This window comes from Pungitius pungitius, chromosome 10 (genome assembly GCF_949316345.1).
Source record: "Pungitius pungitius chromosome 10, fPunPun2.1, whole genome shotgun sequence".
Lineage (NCBI taxonomy): Eukaryota > Metazoa > Chordata > Actinopteri > Perciformes > Gasterosteidae > Pungitius > Pungitius pungitius.
The window spans coordinates 10,166,062-10,184,494 of NC_084909.1; the positions used below are offsets into that span (position 1 = coordinate 10,166,062).

The 18,433-nt window shown below is 44.1% G+C and overlaps 1 protein-coding gene across 1 annotated transcript in view; it reads left to right on the plus strand.

Annotated features, from left to right (window-relative positions):
* The window catches only part of epha6 (eph receptor A6), a 114,003-nt gene that overhangs the window by 87,600 nt on the left and 7,970 nt on the right, over positions 1-18,433 (plus strand). The window contains exons 6-11 of the mRNA XM_037488578.2: positions 6,471-6,595; positions 7,202-7,364; positions 9,780-9,888; positions 13,868-13,938; positions 15,232-15,357; positions 15,775-15,960. Of these exons, the coding sequence (XP_037344475.2) occupies positions 6,471-6,595; positions 7,202-7,364; positions 9,780-9,888; positions 13,868-13,938; positions 15,232-15,357; positions 15,775-15,960 (780 nt within the window). The remainder of the gene's footprint in view (positions 1-6,470; positions 6,596-7,201; positions 7,365-9,779; positions 9,889-13,867; positions 13,939-15,231; positions 15,358-15,774; positions 15,961-18,433) is intronic.

An 18,433-nucleotide genomic window follows, 5' to 3' on the forward strand; every position in this document is an offset into this window, starting at 1 on the left:
TAGCGGAGGGCTACATGAAAGTGAAGATTCGTGCAAAAGGCCTTTTTACTCGCTGCACGGGGAAAAAAAAAAAAAAAACTTTTACACATTCATGGAAGTTGTGAGTGATGGACACTGACTTATTATTATTCTTAAACGTAGCTTGCTGTCACCTTGTGTGCTATCAGTGCTTTCAAAGTACATGCTGCAACACAGCAATTGTCCAGGCTGTTTTTTAACCCCACGATGTTTGACTTTGACAGCGCGGCTGTGCACGGAAAGGCTCTGCTTGAAAGGAGCTCTGTATGAAAGAGCTCATTGCAACTCCGCCTGCTGTGTGTTCTGCTGCAGTGAGTCGGCTGCGAGTGCCATAGGAGGGTCGACTGCTATTTATACCGTACCTCCGCTGCAGTGGCACTCCACGACTCTCCCTGTGAATTCTTCTACAGAGAGAAGACGAGATTTGGGAGGTACTCTTTGGTTTTGTTTTGTTTTGTTTTTCCACAAGGTTGGGTCCTGTGTAGGAACCTGCAAGAACATTTGTGTTCTGAAGCTCATTATCCCAATCATTAAAACCACCACTGCTATTTCCATGAGCAGCAAGTTTTGCTTCCATGGATGCTTCACATTGTTGCCATACATTACTTGGATGGTTATTATTCCACCAATATATCAAACTGCAAATTCCTTTTTTTTTGCATTTGTGTTTCATTTGACGAGTAAATAGAATGACACATGGTCTTTCAGGGCGAATTCTAAAAGGACATTATGCGCACCAACATCTGTGTCTGCCCATATCTGTGTCACTTTCCAATACTGAACGCTTGGTTTGAACCATAATGAAGCTTCTAAGTAGCAGCATGAGAAGTGGACAGGGTGTTAAGGACAGCGACCAGCAGGGAAATCAGCTGTCAGCGCCCAGATAATTCCGTTCTTCTCATTAATTACTTTTCGGGGGGGAAAAAAAGAAGGTGAGGACCAAATGAGTATTGATTGTGGTGGAGCCAGTTTAGGGCCGAGTCCACTGGCCTTTCCCACACGTCATTGCTTCTCCACGTACCCATTAAGTGGGAACAAGAGGGATCAGTGGCGAGTTGGGACCCTATTAAAGACGGGACCCTCAACGCGTGTGACACGCCGGCCAGCGCACAAACCCCCCCTCCACCAGGCGGGAGACAACCGCCCTTTTGGCTTCGTGTAAAGAGATTTTATCGCCTATTTTTTGTCTTTTCCGCATCAAAGGTCATTCGAAACCAGATTTTGTCTCTCTATGTTTCGTATTTGTTGACCACTTCCTTGTTCTTTTTGTTCCCATGGTCTCAGCCTCCATTCTCCTGCCACAACTCTCGGCCCCCAGACACAGGGAGGAAGCAGCTCTTAGACTTGCAGAAAGGTGTCTTTCCCTTTTTCCCCTTCCCGCTCCGCCTTTTCTGATCCTTGCTTTTATTGCGTGACTGATGATTTTAATTGCCTGTTAGCACCCCGTACTCAGCAGATACACATGATAAATGGTCCGGGTGACTTGTAGGCACCATCTGGATGGGGCAACTGTCATACTAGAGACAGCCACCCCAGCAGGGGGCGGGGTGTTGCAAGGGGGGGGGGGGGGTTGCAGGTGTACCGAGGGAGAACAAGAAACTGTCCCAGTTTAGATCCAGTTGACAGCTTTTTAGTGTCATAGGGGTCACAATCATTTTCCCTGAGATCTCAGGCAGCAAGAATATGTCTCTTGAAAAAGAAGCGCGTAAGGCTACAGTAGGGAGAGAGATTGCTGCAGACGATTGGCCAGCAAATTGGCACACTCTGTATGGAGATTATAGAGAAGGAGACGGAGGAAGGGACGTGCAGCTACTATAGGTGCACATCGAATGGACACAGAAGTAGTCGTTATGTGCGACCCCCCCCCATGTGCCTTGCAATGACCGGTATCATCTGTAAAGTTGGAATCCCAAGCTCTCAAAAGTCCACGGTTCACAAAGGCTTTGTCCAAAGCAGGTTATTTCTTTTTTAGTTCACCGTTTGGACCGGACAATGAACAGTCAAGAGTAATTCCTCAAGTGGACACTAAGGGTGCTGCCAAAGACAAAAGCATTGTGTTTTTTCAGAGAGGAAGTAATAGTCTGAAAGCGAGTAACGCTGCCGTCCAGTCAGAGAGACGGGCCGTGTTGGATCATCTTCTGACATTGATCAATAGAGGGACAGCTGACTCATAAGAGCGGGTCCGACACAGGTTGAATGCGCAGTGTTAGGTCGGATAGATACAGTAACTCCGGTGTGTTAAAGGTATGAGATGGGCTGGGAGAGACAATAGTGTCCGGAATAATCTTTATTTGTAAAGGCGCATGCACGGAGATCTCATTCTCAGCTGGACACCGCAGAGGTGTGTGCTGACGAGGCAACAACTCCCATCACGCTTTTGAGTGGAGTAGACGGGTCACCTCTCTATACTCCATGAGGACTTAGGCCCAGCAGTTTCTTTTGCAGTCGGGTCTCCGTGGTGTGGAATGTGTGTTCCTAGCAGAGGACCCGGAGTGCAATGGGAAGGACCTGCAGCATCAATGAAGGGTAACGATAACAGTCCCCTAAGCACACCCTGTGTGTCACTCCAGCTTTGTCTTGTCACAACACACACACACACACACAGACATCCAGACACAACGTTGCTCCAACGGAGGACTTCGGAGAGAATTCAAATTAATTCACACATTCATTCATTCCATTAGTTCCCTGAAGCAACCAAGTGCGTCTGAAGCACATCTCGTCAATGAAAGGCGGTGCTCAGAATCCATTCAAATTGCTTTGAATTCAAACATTTTGAATCGAATCCAATCAAATTCAGAGGAATTTCATTTTTGTACAGCAACTGTGCGCATGCATGAATTTGTCCCAGCAAATATTTTCCATTTTATCTACCCATGGAAATGCGCGCAGTGCAAAGTGGCTGCTGTGGCTGCCGCAAGGCCAACAAAACCAGAGGAGACAAAAGTATCAATATGACCGTTGTAAACAAGAGCACCCATATTGTGTATGTGTGTTTCCCTCTCGCCCCCTCTCTCTATCAGCAGCGAATCAGTGGAGTGTAAGGACATCGTTTAAGCTCTCGCACAGCATCAATACTGGCTCTATTGATTTTTTCAAACAGTTAATGGAAGCCTTTAGGGCAGCAAAGCTAATTAAAATCATATGCAGGTCAAGCTCATTTAAAGACTCCCCATTAGTTTATGTTTAGCTTAACCACGCTTGACTGGAAAATCCATCCATTGGGTATCGTAATTGACTGGTGTTTCTAATGGCTTTCCAGTGCTCCCGAGTTCCTCTGGCACATTCTATGCTGCAGCTTTTTTAACCCGCGTCACTAAAGACGGTTACTGTGCGTTCTGTATCCTCAAAGTATCTCATACCGCCGCCTTTGGGAATATACGATCGTCCTCGAAACTCATTGGGACATGATGTCGACGCTTCAATGACAGGTCTTAAATGATTGGTTGAACAAAGATGGAAAGAGCAGTGTCCGCTCATGTCGATGAGTGGGCTCATGGCTCATAAACCTTAACTTACCTAGATTCTAGGCATTAAAAAAAGAGTAGTACTTGTACGTGTTATACTTAACTGTTTATGAAACAGCCTTAATTGAATATGGATGACTCTATATGACATATACAACTAAAGGAGACAAAATGAGAGAAAATGATCTATTTGATCATCTTCTGGCAATATCTGACATATCAGCTCGAAATAAAAGCTCCTTGTGATAGCTTTATTGTTCAAGAGTAACATAGACTCTGGTTGAATAAATAGATTACATGCAGTATTTTTAATGTTTTGGAAAATCAGAATAACCGCGGCTTGCGATTCATCGTATTTTCGAGTTTAATTTTGGCATAAAGGCACAGCTGCCACATTGCTGTCGGCTGTTTTGCCAGCCCAGAAACATGTTGTCGTCTCTCCACTTTCTTTGTGTGTTCACACGTCTCGTGTGGGTTTGCGTCCGGCACACTGTGTTCGGTAGGAGGCTGATTTGAATCCGTGCGTCAGAAGGAGATTGTGATTAGGGTAGGTGTTTATTGCTCCCTGTCAGGGGCCAATATGCAAACAGCAGATGCCAAACCGCCTCGCTGTGTCTTTGTTTGCGACGCGTCCACAGCGCCCGTCTCCAGCCTCCGACCACACCAGCCAGACGCCACTGTTGTACCCGGCTGGCAGCGCCGGGAAACCCTCGCGCCGGCGTGGCCTTCATCAGAGTTCTTCATTAGAGACAGAGTCAGATCAGATATAGATCCCCTTGAGATCCCTTTTTCTCCGGCACTGAGAGGATACGAATAGGCTCTGTGCAGGTCAGATGTAAGAATAACGCCGAATAAGGTGACCGAAACGTTGTGTTGCTGTCAATGCAATCCTTATTTTCCCACTCTGGCTGCTCCCTACTAAATCATAAACTCATACACATGTAATCACATCAAGTAAACCACAGCGTACACATGCAGCTCTCCCACACACACACACACACACACACACACACACTTTCGGCTTGCTTATTATGCTAAAATGATTCAGTCACGCATGATATTATGTTGTTCTATTTTTGCAAAGAAATTCAGAGGACGTACCAAATGGTTATTAGGTCTTTCAATGCCAAGCTGGACGCTGCACGGTACTGTAAAGCTTTCCCCTCGAGCCCTATTTGATCCGTAACAATGATTTGATCCAGTTAAAATTATTGACCCAAGTTGCATCTGTTCTACACGTTTTACGTGATATTGTGCGTCTACAATCCCACTAAGGTTATTAAAATCATACTCTCATAGTATTGCTAACGAAGTTCAGTGGGAAAAACGTAACTGTCTCCTCATATTGTTCAAGTTGTCTCCACAGAATTTGAACATTTCTGCTCTTCATCAGCAAATAGTATCCCACTAACCACGTCCCAACACATTTGCTGGAGTCCTACATGCCAATAGTTTCAATGCTTATCAGATTAGTAGCAGCAGGTGTCTCGCCAACAAGCTCAAACCTCTACAGCCCACAGCTCTCACGTCATCACACTACAACCTCCAACACGAATCCCAAACCCCATCTCTGGTCCCCGTGTTTCTCCTTACAGCCTCGGACAAAGTGACGACTGCTTTCCACAGACTTAAAACAACAATGCATCCGTGGCATAATTTTACTTTCAATACCCCGAGAAAAGCAGGCCCACATGTTACCCCCACATAAAGAGTCAGCTCTGTAACATTAGATGATAAACAATAATGGCTCTCGGGGCAGTTACATCGGCTGACCTCTCCTGGGAGCTCCGAGCAATTATTCACCCAGCAGAGATTCATAGAGCAGAGCTAATGCAATTCGGTCCAAGAAAAAGGAGATGTGGCTTCCTCAACTTATTTTCAATTAAAACAAGATGATCTTATGGGAGAAGGGAATAGCTGTGTAGATGTTTTTTATGTTTTTTATTCTCGCGGTGACTCAAGTGGACTTCAGTCTATTATGAAATACGATAATCCAGCGTCAGCGCGGATGTGTGATAATTATTGCTGACGAGGTGGACAGGTGTAAATATACTGTGTGTGTGTGTGTGTGTGTGTGTGTGCATGTGCTTCTACATGTGCATTTTTCTGTTGTGCTCTACCACCTCACTGTATACCGGCTTCATCTCACCTCACTCTGTATTCAGTGCACATTCTTATCAAAGTGACAGCTTGCTGAGGTCAACTGGTTCTCCTCAGATCAACAAGACTTAGAGTTTGCAGCCACGCCAGCAGCTGTGTGAGGCTGCGCCTTCGGGCCCGAGCAGCGACTGTCGACGCACTTACAATAACAAGCGCGGCACGCTGCTATTTGCCACTGATATTTGCCATTTAATGGTAATCCCTCCTAATTTACAGAAATTGCAATGTGATTAGTTCACAGGTAATTTGCTCCTGAACCGAAGTGCTGGACACGAAAGCAACAACACGCTTCGTTAACGCCATCCATTAAAACGTAGTTTTAACGTGATCCATCATCCGTGGACCGCGGCGGCGACCTGCAACATAAACAACACAGACCATAACAAAACAAACGACACTGTTTAAACTTTCGATTGTTTGAGTATTTCAGGTTGCACATCTAGGACCTTAGTTTGCTGAATGGTTAGAGAGCGCCACAGCGAGCTCACACTGGTTACACAGAGGCATTTGGTGTTCCCCGCATAGAAGTAGGCAGCATGCGCAAACATATCGGGTTTGTGGTATTTTGGTTGTTATTATTTCTTCCTTACTGTGGGAAGGCAATTAAAAAGGCTGAATGATTAGATGGGGGGGGGGTCATGCATTTAACTCGGCTTCAATTAACAGCTCCTTTCCAGCTCAGTTCTGTTTTTCTGGGGGGGGGGGGGGGTTTCAGGCAAATTAGGCCAACAAAAATTCATGTACTATGCCAACCAAAACCTTTTTCACCTCCTCCTTCAAGATAACCAGCAAAGCTGAATGTGTGCATTTTGGTCTTCACATCAGGTCCGTCTCTGGTTGGGACCCTGAAGAAGGACTGGGCTTCTCCAAACAGCATCGCTCTCTCCTGGCAGCAACCCGAACAAACAGCACAGCTCATCCTCGACTACGAGATCAAATATTACGAAAAGGTACACTCACCTGAGTTATTTGCAACAATTTATTGAGACAGATTCATTTTTTTACAAGGAAAAATGTGTATGATTCAAGTGTGTAAAGTTTGTTACATGTCCTCCATTTTTATTTGTATTGAAATCCACAGATAGTGAGCATGGCACTTACTGCCTTAACACCCTCGATAATCAGTTTAGTCCATCGATTAAAGTGTCACATGAAACACGGTTGACCTCCTGCTAAAAAGGCTTATCCACAAAGTTTTCCAGATAAAGGGAAGTAGTGCGTGAAAAGTTAAGCTCTTCCAACACAGCATCAGCAGAGACACAGTGCTTGCAACCAAATAAGCTCAATAAGAGCTCAAATTGTGGGGGTTTTGTTGGACGGATATATCCTATGTAGATATATGGTTTCAATAATTGGTCGTCAATTGAAATCTTCTTATCTTTCGACTGAAATGCTTGAATGCCGATGTTTTTGGGACCACAAAAGTATTTCAAAGTTTTTAGACATAAAAACACAATATTTTCAACGCTTGGTTTAATTATTGCTGCCTTTAATTAGTACACCGTGAGACTGAAGGTATCAATCTGACTTTCAACACCTCCCACTCTCTCCTCCAGGAACACGAGCAGTTGAGCTACTCATCCACACGCACCAAGGCCCCCAGTGTGATCATCTCGGGCCTAAAACCAGCCACCTGGTATGTCTTCAGCGTACGGAGCCGCACGCCAGCCGGATACAGCTCCTACACGGCTAAATACGAGTACAAAACAACCGGAGACTGTGAGTGCATGAGACCGTCCACGGCACCTGTCGCTGGGGAGGCATCACACTGTCTTGTGTGTGAATGTGTGTACTACTTGTGGAAATATTACAAAAGCATGTGGCTGCCCCTCGGCGCAGCAAACGGCCATTGAATCAGGACATGGCGGAGGTTCGATCATAGTTAGCATCAGGCTTGAGTGGTTTTGTTGCAGGGAACTTTTCGGGGGGGTGCGGGGGGGGGCATGTGGAGAAAATAACAACTTATGCTGAGACTCTGTAGCAGGAGGCTGGAGGCATCAGTTCAGGGTCAGATGAAGTTCACGTCCCGTAGCCTGAAGCGGCGCTGAGGGCAACAACACAAAGTAAGCCTGGATATGAGCCCACCAATGAGAGGCGCCCATTTGGAGGGTTCAAATGATCGCACCAAAGAAATGGGGTCGGGAAACAAAATGTCTTTCAAAATCACAGGACGTTATAATTGCAAAGTGTCAAAAATAGTCTGGTATTTCATGTCCCTTTAATGACACGGACCGTTCAGGTTCAGGTTACTACAGAGATCTGTATGTCTTATGGATTGGATAATGATGCTGGTTTGGTTGTGTTAAACAGTGATCAGCATTGCAGGCGCATCATTTGGTCACCCCTTTCATTCAGGGTGCATTCTCGCACCCTGAAACCCCGAAAGGACCCAACGTCAAACGAAGAATTCCACACAATCGACAAGCGAGTCCGACATTGCAGCCTCGACGTTCGCTATATGTATTTGGATACATAAAGGATGCACACGGTGTCCATCCCATATGTATTTGGATACATAAAGGATGCACACGGTGTCCATCCCATATGTATTTGGATACATAAAGGATGCACACGGTGTCCATCCTATATGTATTTGGATACATAAAGGATGCACTCGGTGTCCATCCTATATGTATTTGGATACATAAAGGATGCACACGGTGTCCATCCCATATGTATTTGGATACATAAAGGATGCACACGGTGTCCATCACATATGTATTTGGATACATAAAGGATGCACACGGTGTCCATCCCATATGTATTTGGATACATAAAGGATGCACACGGTGTCCATCCCATATGTATTTGGATACATAAAGGATGCACACGGTGTCCATCCTATATGTATTTGGATACATAAAGGATGCACACGGTGTCCATCCTATATGTATTTGGATACATAAAGGATGCACACGGTGTCCATCCTATATGTATTTGGATACATAAAGGATGGACACGGTGCCGTGTGCACCCGTGCATTGGCTTCACTGCAAGTCGACTCACAAAATACAAAGGTCCAGCTGCCCTTTTATGTTGCTTCAGGTATTGTTGAGGGGTGATTTGACTCGGTGGCCCTCTTCCCCTCCGACGCCGCCGAGCGCGGCTTTATCTGTGGATCAGACGGCGCTCGGGCCAAGCCTTTGTGAAGCCCGGCCTTTAATCTGACAGAGAAAGCTCTTCCAAAGCTCTCGTCCGTCCACGGCCTCGTGGCCGTGTGTCCGTCTGTGTTTTCCGCCTCTCTCCTTCTCTGGCGTTTGTCTTTACTTCTCTTCGGTCGTCCCTTTTCTCCTCATACGTCCCCTTCCATTCCATTCCATTCCATTCCGCCCCCCCCCCCTCTCTCTCTCTCTCTCTCTCTCTCTCTCTCTACACACACACCTCATTACAGCAGTATCAGCCCTGCACATCTGCTTAGTTAGTGGTGTGAAGAGTGTCTGAAGACGACGTCTGGGTGAATTGTCTCTTGTGATCAAGCCACCGACACTTTTACTCGTCTTTTGAGTGGTCTTTAATTACTTCCAGCTGCACACACACACACACACAGACACACACATATTTGACAACCTGCCTGCACGCACATACATGCTCTTGACTGAGCAGTCACACACAACCAACGTGAGCTTCACTCTTTTGGGCCAGCCAGGGCGCACCCTGATCTCCAATTCATATTCATTAAGCGTGAAATATTATAGAAATAAGTTGGGTAATAGCAATCATCTTTCAATTATCTCGGATTCGTTAGCCTTGTGACAAGACACAGAAAAGGGAAAATCATGAATATCAAATGGGACCAATTTAAGCAAATGATCATGGACTAAATCACAATTTCATGAATGAATAATACTAATTAAATAGCAGCAGGCATATGAATCATTCCAGTGCGATAGCTAACCAAGGCTTTCTCGTACCACAAAGAGCGGATCAAACATCTCGTCGTGATATTTTCCCGCCGAGAGAGTGTGCGCGGTCCATGATGAAGAGACAATTGAAGATGACGAAAATGAACCCTTTCTTCTCACTTTATTCTGCCTCACATCTAATTTCCTCCTCGTCTCTCCCCGCTGCTTCCATCACTCTGCCCCTTGTCGATCATCCCCCGTGTTCCGGTCCTTCTTCCCGAACCCTCCTCAGCGTCACACCTCGCCTCGGACCAAGGCCAGGTGTTGGTCATCGTCACGGCAGCGGTCGGTGGCTTCACCCTCCTCGTCATCCTCACCCTCTTCCTCCTGATCACTGGGAGGTAAGAGCACTTCCTTCGCTACCTTGATGTTTCCGCCCTGCCAGGCTTTTAAAATCAACCAGTCGTTGTTGTCCGATTGGTTTTCAACCGGTTCAGTGAGCCAAAATATCTGCTTTGGGAAAGACCTATTTTGTTTGTGCAAAAAGGTGCGGTTTCTTCCTTAAACGACACAGCTGTACATGTTCAACATGTGCCTTGCCTTACAGTGGAAGCTTACACAAGGAATCCATTACATACAACTGCACTGAATTCAAGCGATGGCAAAGACATCTTGAGGAAGGCTGGTTCACACATTTCTATTAGTGGGAGCTCTGTGTGATTCTACACACGTTTGATTCCATAAATATGCATTTATAATTGCTTAGTGACTCAATCATTCTCAGGCATCCAGGAAATATTTTTTTTAGAGTAGCATAGTTTATCCCATGATCTACTGATGATTAGGGTTATTCTATAGCAGGACATGTCTATAACGGGGGGTAGGTGAATACACAGACACACATGTACAGAAATAATACACATGAAAGGCAAAGCAAGATTGCTTTTGTGTGAGTGGATGTGTAGGGGGGGAAAAACACTGAAAACAAGTGTAAAGCTGAGAAGGTTTGGATTCTAAATAATGTGTCCTTTCACCTGGAAATAACAAAATAAAACCAAAATGGTGTTGCTCACACAGACTAAAATATAAATAGTCAACAATATTTTCTTAACCAGGACAGGGTTTATTTAAATGTAGCAAACAATATTTAAAATATGTGACTCTTTAGCTGCTAAATGTTTCAGCGCGTTCCCCAACCAGTCGTTAAATCTGTCCGTTTGGTGCGGAGCAGATGTGCACAGCACCGTTTTTTAAAGCTTTTTCAATGAAAACAACTCGAAAACAGCACCATGACACCGTCGAGAGTGAACCGAAACAATAAAGTTGTCAGCCGGACCCAATAAAGCTCCATCTGTAAACCCGATGATTCAGGTCATAATTCTCTGTAGCTTCACCTTTCAAACCTCGTCCCATTATTTTCACGTCGTCATTTGATATTTTCGTATCATAAAAACACACATTATAGCCTCTTAAAGGTATGATGGTGCTCATATGTTGTCACTGGTACCCAGTTTGGGAAATAAATCAAATCCATTCAGTTACAGATAACCCCTTTTCCCAAATATGCCCCAAAATTTGTACCTGTATGCCAACAGACACATTTGGAATTGGAAAGTCAATTATTTTAGTTGACTTAAGGACTACAAATCAGGAGCAAATCTGATACAGATTGCACTTTTTTTTAAATTTCGCAGCCTCAGAGAGAATTGTGCAAATAGCGAGTCTAGTACAGAGGAGTCCTAGAATTAAAAATGTATTTTAGAGAATTCTAGTAAATGTCGGAAAAAGGTTTTTTATAAAAAACGGATTGTTCTGTCGTTGTGAAGAAATTGCTAGAATCTCAGAGAACACGTCCTAGGAAGAGAAAAAAAAAGAATGGTACCCGGTAATTGGAAACAAATTTTGTCTAAGCAAGTTGACATTTTGGTTTGGGTATTTGCATTACAATTTAACGTAATATTAGTGAGGAAAACCCTGAAGTCTTGCTCTAGGATGACATTTGATAAAATTGTCAGACTGTGGCATTCTCAGCCTGAAGTTATCGGTAATATAATTAGCTGCTCTTTCCTGGAGGCCAGATCACAGACTTTGAAAGCCATGGATTTATGGAAGGTATTTACAATGCTCTTGTTATTTGTATGATACAATCCCAGGATGTGTCTGGTTTTTATTGTATGAACAACTCACACACACACACTAGATGCAAGAGCCAAGACAACCCCTTCAAGCTTTTTGCTTTTTTTTTTTTTTTACCTCGATCCAGCTAAAAGCACTCGCTGCAGCAGTTTGAGTGTTTTCTGACTTCTGCACAATTCGTCATGCCTGCGATCCTTCTGCCCTGTGTAGGAGGAACTTTCACTCTCCTTCAATTAAAAAAAACAAAAAAAACAACCTCTAAATACATTTGAGCTGCCAGAGAAAGATGAGAGCTTTCAGTCACACGGCTCTCGTAACCAGAGTGAGGACATGAGCGAAGCCGCAGCACGTGGAGGTTCCACACCTGCTTGCCCTAAAAAAAAAAAACGTCCTTGATTTCCATCTATGTTTGCAGCTGCTCTTGCTAAATTTCCACCGAAAATAGCAAGCCGAGCTGTCACAACGGCACACTAGCTGAAGAGTTTTTTTCCTTTTTACCCTTGAGCAGTCTCTGCTTCTTCTTCTTCTTTTTTTATTTCATCGTATCGTTTTCCTCCGCATCATCTTCCATCCATCCTTCTCCGTGGCCTCTGTGACGGCAGAGAGTCGAGGCGACCGGGGGGGCGCGGCAGTGGGTTTGAATTACACTGATGCTCTGATTAGGGCTCTTGGCAATGTTGTTTTACTGAGGTGCACGCGTATGTGCGGGGGCGTGTAACGTGCTCGTGAATATGTAGTGTCGCCATGTAGTGTCGCCATCCTCAAAGGCCCAGAGAGCGGCGACGGACGCCAAGGCCTTTGCGTGTGTGATAACTGTCTCTGTGTGTGTGTGTGCTCTCTTTTCGACATGAAAGCCAGCGAGACAGAGGGATAGGGCGGATAAAGGGGATCAGAGGATGGGACTGGAAAGCACTGATAAAGGCACACGCCACCATTTCTTTAATGAACAGCTTGACCCCATCACCAGAGGTCAACGGTGGCTTTCCAAAATCCCCTCCTTGGCCTCCCAGCCAGCGCTGGCCCGCCGTGTTATCGGCTCTGTCTATCAGTGTCCAGGATCCCACAGATTTCACTTACCCAAAGCCCAATCTGGCAACCCGCGGCTCAGGGGCCCCCTGACACCTGCTCTAATGTGGCAACCCGGGATTATGTTAAGTCTTTACATGCGATCGCACGATCGCACACGCATTAATATAAGCTTTCTCACTTTCTACCCTAGTACTTTGTGGGCAGTTTGACTCCTGAATTATTTACTCCACAACGTGCTTTATCGAATCATTTGACCACTTTAATAGGCAATACAATGCTCCGGTGGCTGGATGTCGTTTCTGTTGTTGACAACGGTTACCGAGCCTTCCGGCCTCGCTTCACATTGTAAAATAGAGGAAATATATCCATCAGGAAAGTTCTTTCTTATTTGAGAATTAAATATTAGTAAATAGTAGTTATTATACATTTAGAAAAGGTCTGGACACGGACTAAAAGCAACACTACAGTATTGCTTTCAACCATGACACTGATGAGAACTGTAAACGTGACCATATCATTGACACATATAGCCTTCCCCTCAGGTGTCCTCCACTTTTTTTGTTTTTTGCTCATTTTTATTTATGTATTCAGCACTTGGCGTTCTTTTTAACATTTTGTCTCAACGTGTTGTGAGCCGTGAGTCAATTTAGAGTCCTCACAAGGTACTTTGCAACGAGTGCTCTTTTCGTCTCCTCTATGTGTGTTTCTGAAGGGGTAGTTTGTGTGTTCGTCACCTTTTATTTTAGCATTCAAGCATCTATTTGGATAAATTCCTCTCTGGTCTTCTACACAGGCTGTCATCTCATCTCTCAGCTTTTGAGACTTTCTTGGCAGCAGCGTTTTATCAGCCATTGACGGCCTCTCGTTGTCTGTTGCGCCCAGATAAACACAAACACACACACACACACACACACACTGGAGAGTTTTTGAATCAGGTGATGCGTTTAATTCTCTCTGTGAATTCCATTAACTATATTTCTCTCAAGCATTTTGAATCTGGGTTTATATGTATATTTCTGCACACAACTTCCATTTGCATCACATCGAGTTAATCTGTAAAGCATCTCTTCCAAGGCCAGACGCCTACCAAATATTTCCAAAAATAAACAACCTTGCAATATTGTTTGCTTTTATTCAGTTTCATTCTAGCTCATATACACCAAAGCTGTGTTTTTTTTCTCTGCTGTTTGGTTTTGACTTTAATTTGTTTTCCAGGTGTCAGTGGTACTTTAAGGCCAAGATGTCTCCAGAAGAGAAAAGGAGGACGGATTATCAGAATGGACAAGGTAAATCAATCGGTCTACTTCTCTCTGCTTTGTTGTCTTTTGTTATTTTTTAAACGATAGAGTACACAGAGTCAATAAATAATTTCATTTGAATGGTAATGATGGTAGGAGAAAGTCTGCAAGGTTATATGTATATAAAATGTATGTTGAAAATTACTTTTGCCATTGAGAAAAACTTTTGCAACAAAAAAACGAAAAGAAAGAGTCTGTGAGCGACAATTAGGAGCTAGCATGTGACCACCATGTTCCTTTATGTGTCCGTCTCCTCTCCATGTGATGTCCTACCAGAGCTTTTCTTTCCTTTGTTTTTGAATCGTTGCGTGGCTGGGCTGTCTGCTGCTGCACTCTTGTACCTCGTTTTCTCGCTTTTGTCTTTCCTGACTTTTCATTTCCGACATGAAAAAAAAAAAATTGTAATGAGAGCTGAAAAAAAGAAAGAAACTAGGTCTAAAGAAAGCGATAAATGGGGAGATTGCTGGAGGAGAAGCCAAGTGGGGAGGAAAAAACTAAGAATTGGAAGGGCAACCGGGTTGAGAGGTAAGAGGAGGACGGGAGAGGACGAGGAGAAATGAGACACTTCAACGAGGAACTTAGAATTAAGCTGAAGAAAAGCAGAAACAGATTCTGTGTTCTGATGGTAGCTAACAAGCTGCCACTGAAATAGCCCGCATTAAAGCTCATACCTTCTGCATTGTCTCTGCTCTAAGTGTGTCGTTTAGCAGAAGCTTTTAGAGGATTTTTTATTTTTTTGTTGCCGGTACCGGTTCATAAACCAGAGACAGCTCATTGGAGTTTTATTTTGGAGGTTCTGCGACGTTGTATCGATCCTTGTGGAGAAACGGGGCTTTTGTCCAGCCGCTCCCCCCTCCCCCCTTCCACTGAGATCGGGGTCGGAGGGCAGAAGAGCGGCGGCCTGTTAAAGAGTCGCTGACTTGCCCAAGGACACTTCGGCAGGGTGAACGCCTGCTTAAAATAGGGGCTGAAACCTCGCCCCGGTGAAAAGACCCTGCTGATTCTCAACAAAAGAAAGAGGACGTGTGTGTGTGTGTGTGTGTGTGTGTGTGTGTGTGTGTGTGTGTGTGTGTGTGTGTGTGTGTGTGTGTGTGTGTGTGTGTGTGTGTGTGTGTGTGTGTGTGTGTGTGTGTGTGTGTGTGTGTGTGTGTGTGCGCGCGCGTTTCTGGTTACTTGAGTGTATTTGTAGCCACAGCAGCTGCAGCTTAGAGTAGAAGTCGTAATTATTTCATTCGAATACACAAACTCAGGCACATAGCATCTTTCTCTCTGTCCCCACAGTCCCTTTCCCGGGAATAAAGACGTATGTGGACCCTGATACATACGAAGACCCGACACAGGCTGTCCACGAGTTCACCAAGGAGATTGACCCCTCCAGGATCCGCATTGAGAGGGTCATCGGAGCCGGTACGCACACACACGGGCCTTTCGTGGCGGTTACAATAACAATAGCCTTTAAAGATGCCAAAGGGAGATGATCTTTTTTTTTCTACATTCAGCACACACAGTGGTTATGAACCCCCTCCACACCATTCTACACACTAAAGACCATGTCTCACTGTCATTTTCACTGTAAAGACTGCAGGAACATTATAGCTCTAACTTGTTTAAAGAACAAAAGAAAGTATGATAATAGATCCAAGGCTATTTTAAGAAGATGAAAGGGAGGATTTCATTAAGTTGAAGTAATCAGAGAAGAGGCAATCATGCTGCAGTTTAGATGGGAACTGCAACAGTGCCCTCAGGTGGCAGACTGTGGTGCATTCTAATAGTGATAAAGTGTGCGTGTGTGTCTGTCTGTGTGTGTGTGTGTGTATGATTCAGGTGAGTTCGGCGAGGTGTGCAGCGGCCGCCTGAGAACGCCGGGGAAGAAGGAGATCGCCGTGGCAATAAAGACGCTGAAGGGCGGATACGTGGAGCGCCAAAGGCGGGACTTCCTGCGCGAGGCGTCAATCATGGGCCAGTTTGACCACCCCAACATAATCAGGCTGGAGGGCGTCGTCACTAAAAGTAAGTCAGACTATGGGAAAAGTTCAGGTACTTTTGGTACTTGTGCACAGTCACTGCCAATTTCCTGAAAGCTGCTGATATCACTGATGAAACCAAGCAAATATGACCTCTCATGTGGGTCAGACTCTATTTTGTTAAATCTTCACTTTCAGTTAGAATATTCCAATGTGATTCAAAGCATGAGAAACCAAATATCTGCACTTGTTATGAAACCTTCTCCTCTAAAAGCCAAACAGCATTTTAAATTGCTGTGTATTTATCCATCACAGAGTTAACCGCACTCTGATGGAGGAATTCATGTCTGTCGTTGTGCGAATTCCAGTAAACTTTTTTTTTTTTTAACAAGTCACTGGATGATTTTCTCTGTATTTACAAGATAAGTGATCTGTGTAACATGCAAACAAGTTTTGTGTTGTGATTATGCATTATCCCCTGTACGCATTCATGGTGCTCGTGTGTGTGTGTGTGTGTGCGTGCATTGCATGTTTGTTGTAGTGCAGCCTGATTTTGCGTGGGAATACGCTTTAGCTACAAAAAAAGTGTCCGTGTGTCTGGACTTGTTAACGAGCTCTGTTTTACTGGGCGCCCCCTGCCCAACATATGGTTGTTTTTACAGGGTTTGTATAAACTGAGACACGGCTGTGAATATAAATAACCGCACACTCACACACAGACCAAACCCTCCCCTTCTTTGAATAGAGGACACATCTCAGCTCTGACCCCGCTGACAAGGATTCAGCCGAGAGGGGTCTTCAAAGGCTGATGCTGCCACTACAGCATCGAAGCAGCTGATTACTGATGTTTTGCACAAATTGATTTATCTGTAGTTTTTATAGATGATCGTCACCGAAGCCATTGAGTTAAAAAAAATAAAAAAAGTCCTCCCACACAACACTGAGAGGATTTACTCTGGTTAGACATCCGATGATGAAAGAATAAAACCATTTTGAGTCAATGTGGCCGGGAAAGGTTTTTCATCAAATCAGAGGTCAGAGGTCAACAGCGGCTACTGGCTTCAAAGGTCTTTATTTCTGAATAGAAGCATTTTCAAAGTCACATTTTGTATTGACCATTAATTATGTTCTTTTCTTTCTGATGTTGCTTCTTACCAACAACATAACAAACCCTTGAACTCGTAATTTATTTCCTGTGCTTTTCCCTGAGAAACTTTAAAGTAAAAGAAAGTCCAGTCTCTGCTTCTTACAAATAATGTATTTCTTAACTGGTAAACAAAACCTCGTCTGAAAAAAACAAAAAAAGCCCTGGACCTTCAGTTGTGATCATTCTAGTCAAGCTTGTTATGAGTTTGTTACAGTTACACATATTACTTGAGATTACCTTAATATTAAATTACTTACTGTAGATTCATGTGAAATGGCAGAAAATACAATGCTATTTTTTTCTGCCATTGTTTTTTATGTGAACTTTTGGACGCGGCACAAAAAGTAAAAAGCATGAAATATATTCAGTAAAAATTGTTTCAATCCGAAATAAAAAGAAATAACCAGTTTATCGCAATTCTTTCCATCTGCATTTAAAAGAGAGGAAGTTCAGAGCAAATCATTTCCAATAGTGCCTGCAAACACAGACACGCACAACCCAAGACCCACTAAATCATGCAATCAAAAGCCATTTGTGCTTGGCAGCTGGGGTGTCACATATAGAGACGCATTATTCCTATCGCTCGTCTGTCTTTGCCTTCCTCTCACTTTCTCCATTGTTCACTCCCCACATCTGTTGTTGTTCTTCAGAGACTAATTATGGAGTGTATTGTGCTGTGACGGACCGCTATACCTGCTCCGAAATAACAGGTGACACATTTGACTCTGGTAAACAGGTGCGTTTGTTTTTGTTGAGGCGCTGCACTACATAGGTATGTATTGTTTCCGGGCCACGCTAATTAGCTCAGGGAAGCTAAGCTTGATCAAATCATTTCCTGCCTGTCCCTTCTGGATTGGTGTCGGAGGAAAGTATCTGCGAATTTAAGGGTACGATGATACAATTTTGTAGTTTAAGGAAAAAAAGCAACATCATGTGCCTATTTGGTCTGAAGAAAGTCTTCTCATCCGTCCATCCATTCATCCATCCATGTACCCACGAGCCTTCTTTTCTCTGGGTTAGGATCAACATTTCCTTGCTGTTGTTGATGCTTGATTCAGCTTCGATCACTTTTAATTAAAAACTAATTCAAGCTGCTTGAATGTGAATGTTACACAATGTTGTTGTTTTTTCTTTGTTACTTTCTATTTGAGCACTGACCATGTGTTTATCTACATTGACCAAAACATTTTGCAACCTGAACCAGCATGCCTTGCACATTTCTGCAACTCTGAATCAGGGCTGATGAAACTTTCCTGAAACTTAATTGGTCCAGAGGGTAGTGCAGATCCGACGTGTGCGTATCGTGGTTTGTGTTGAGTCCCATTCTTTCCTGTTGTCTTGAGAAAAGATAATGTCAGTTTCCACAAAAAAG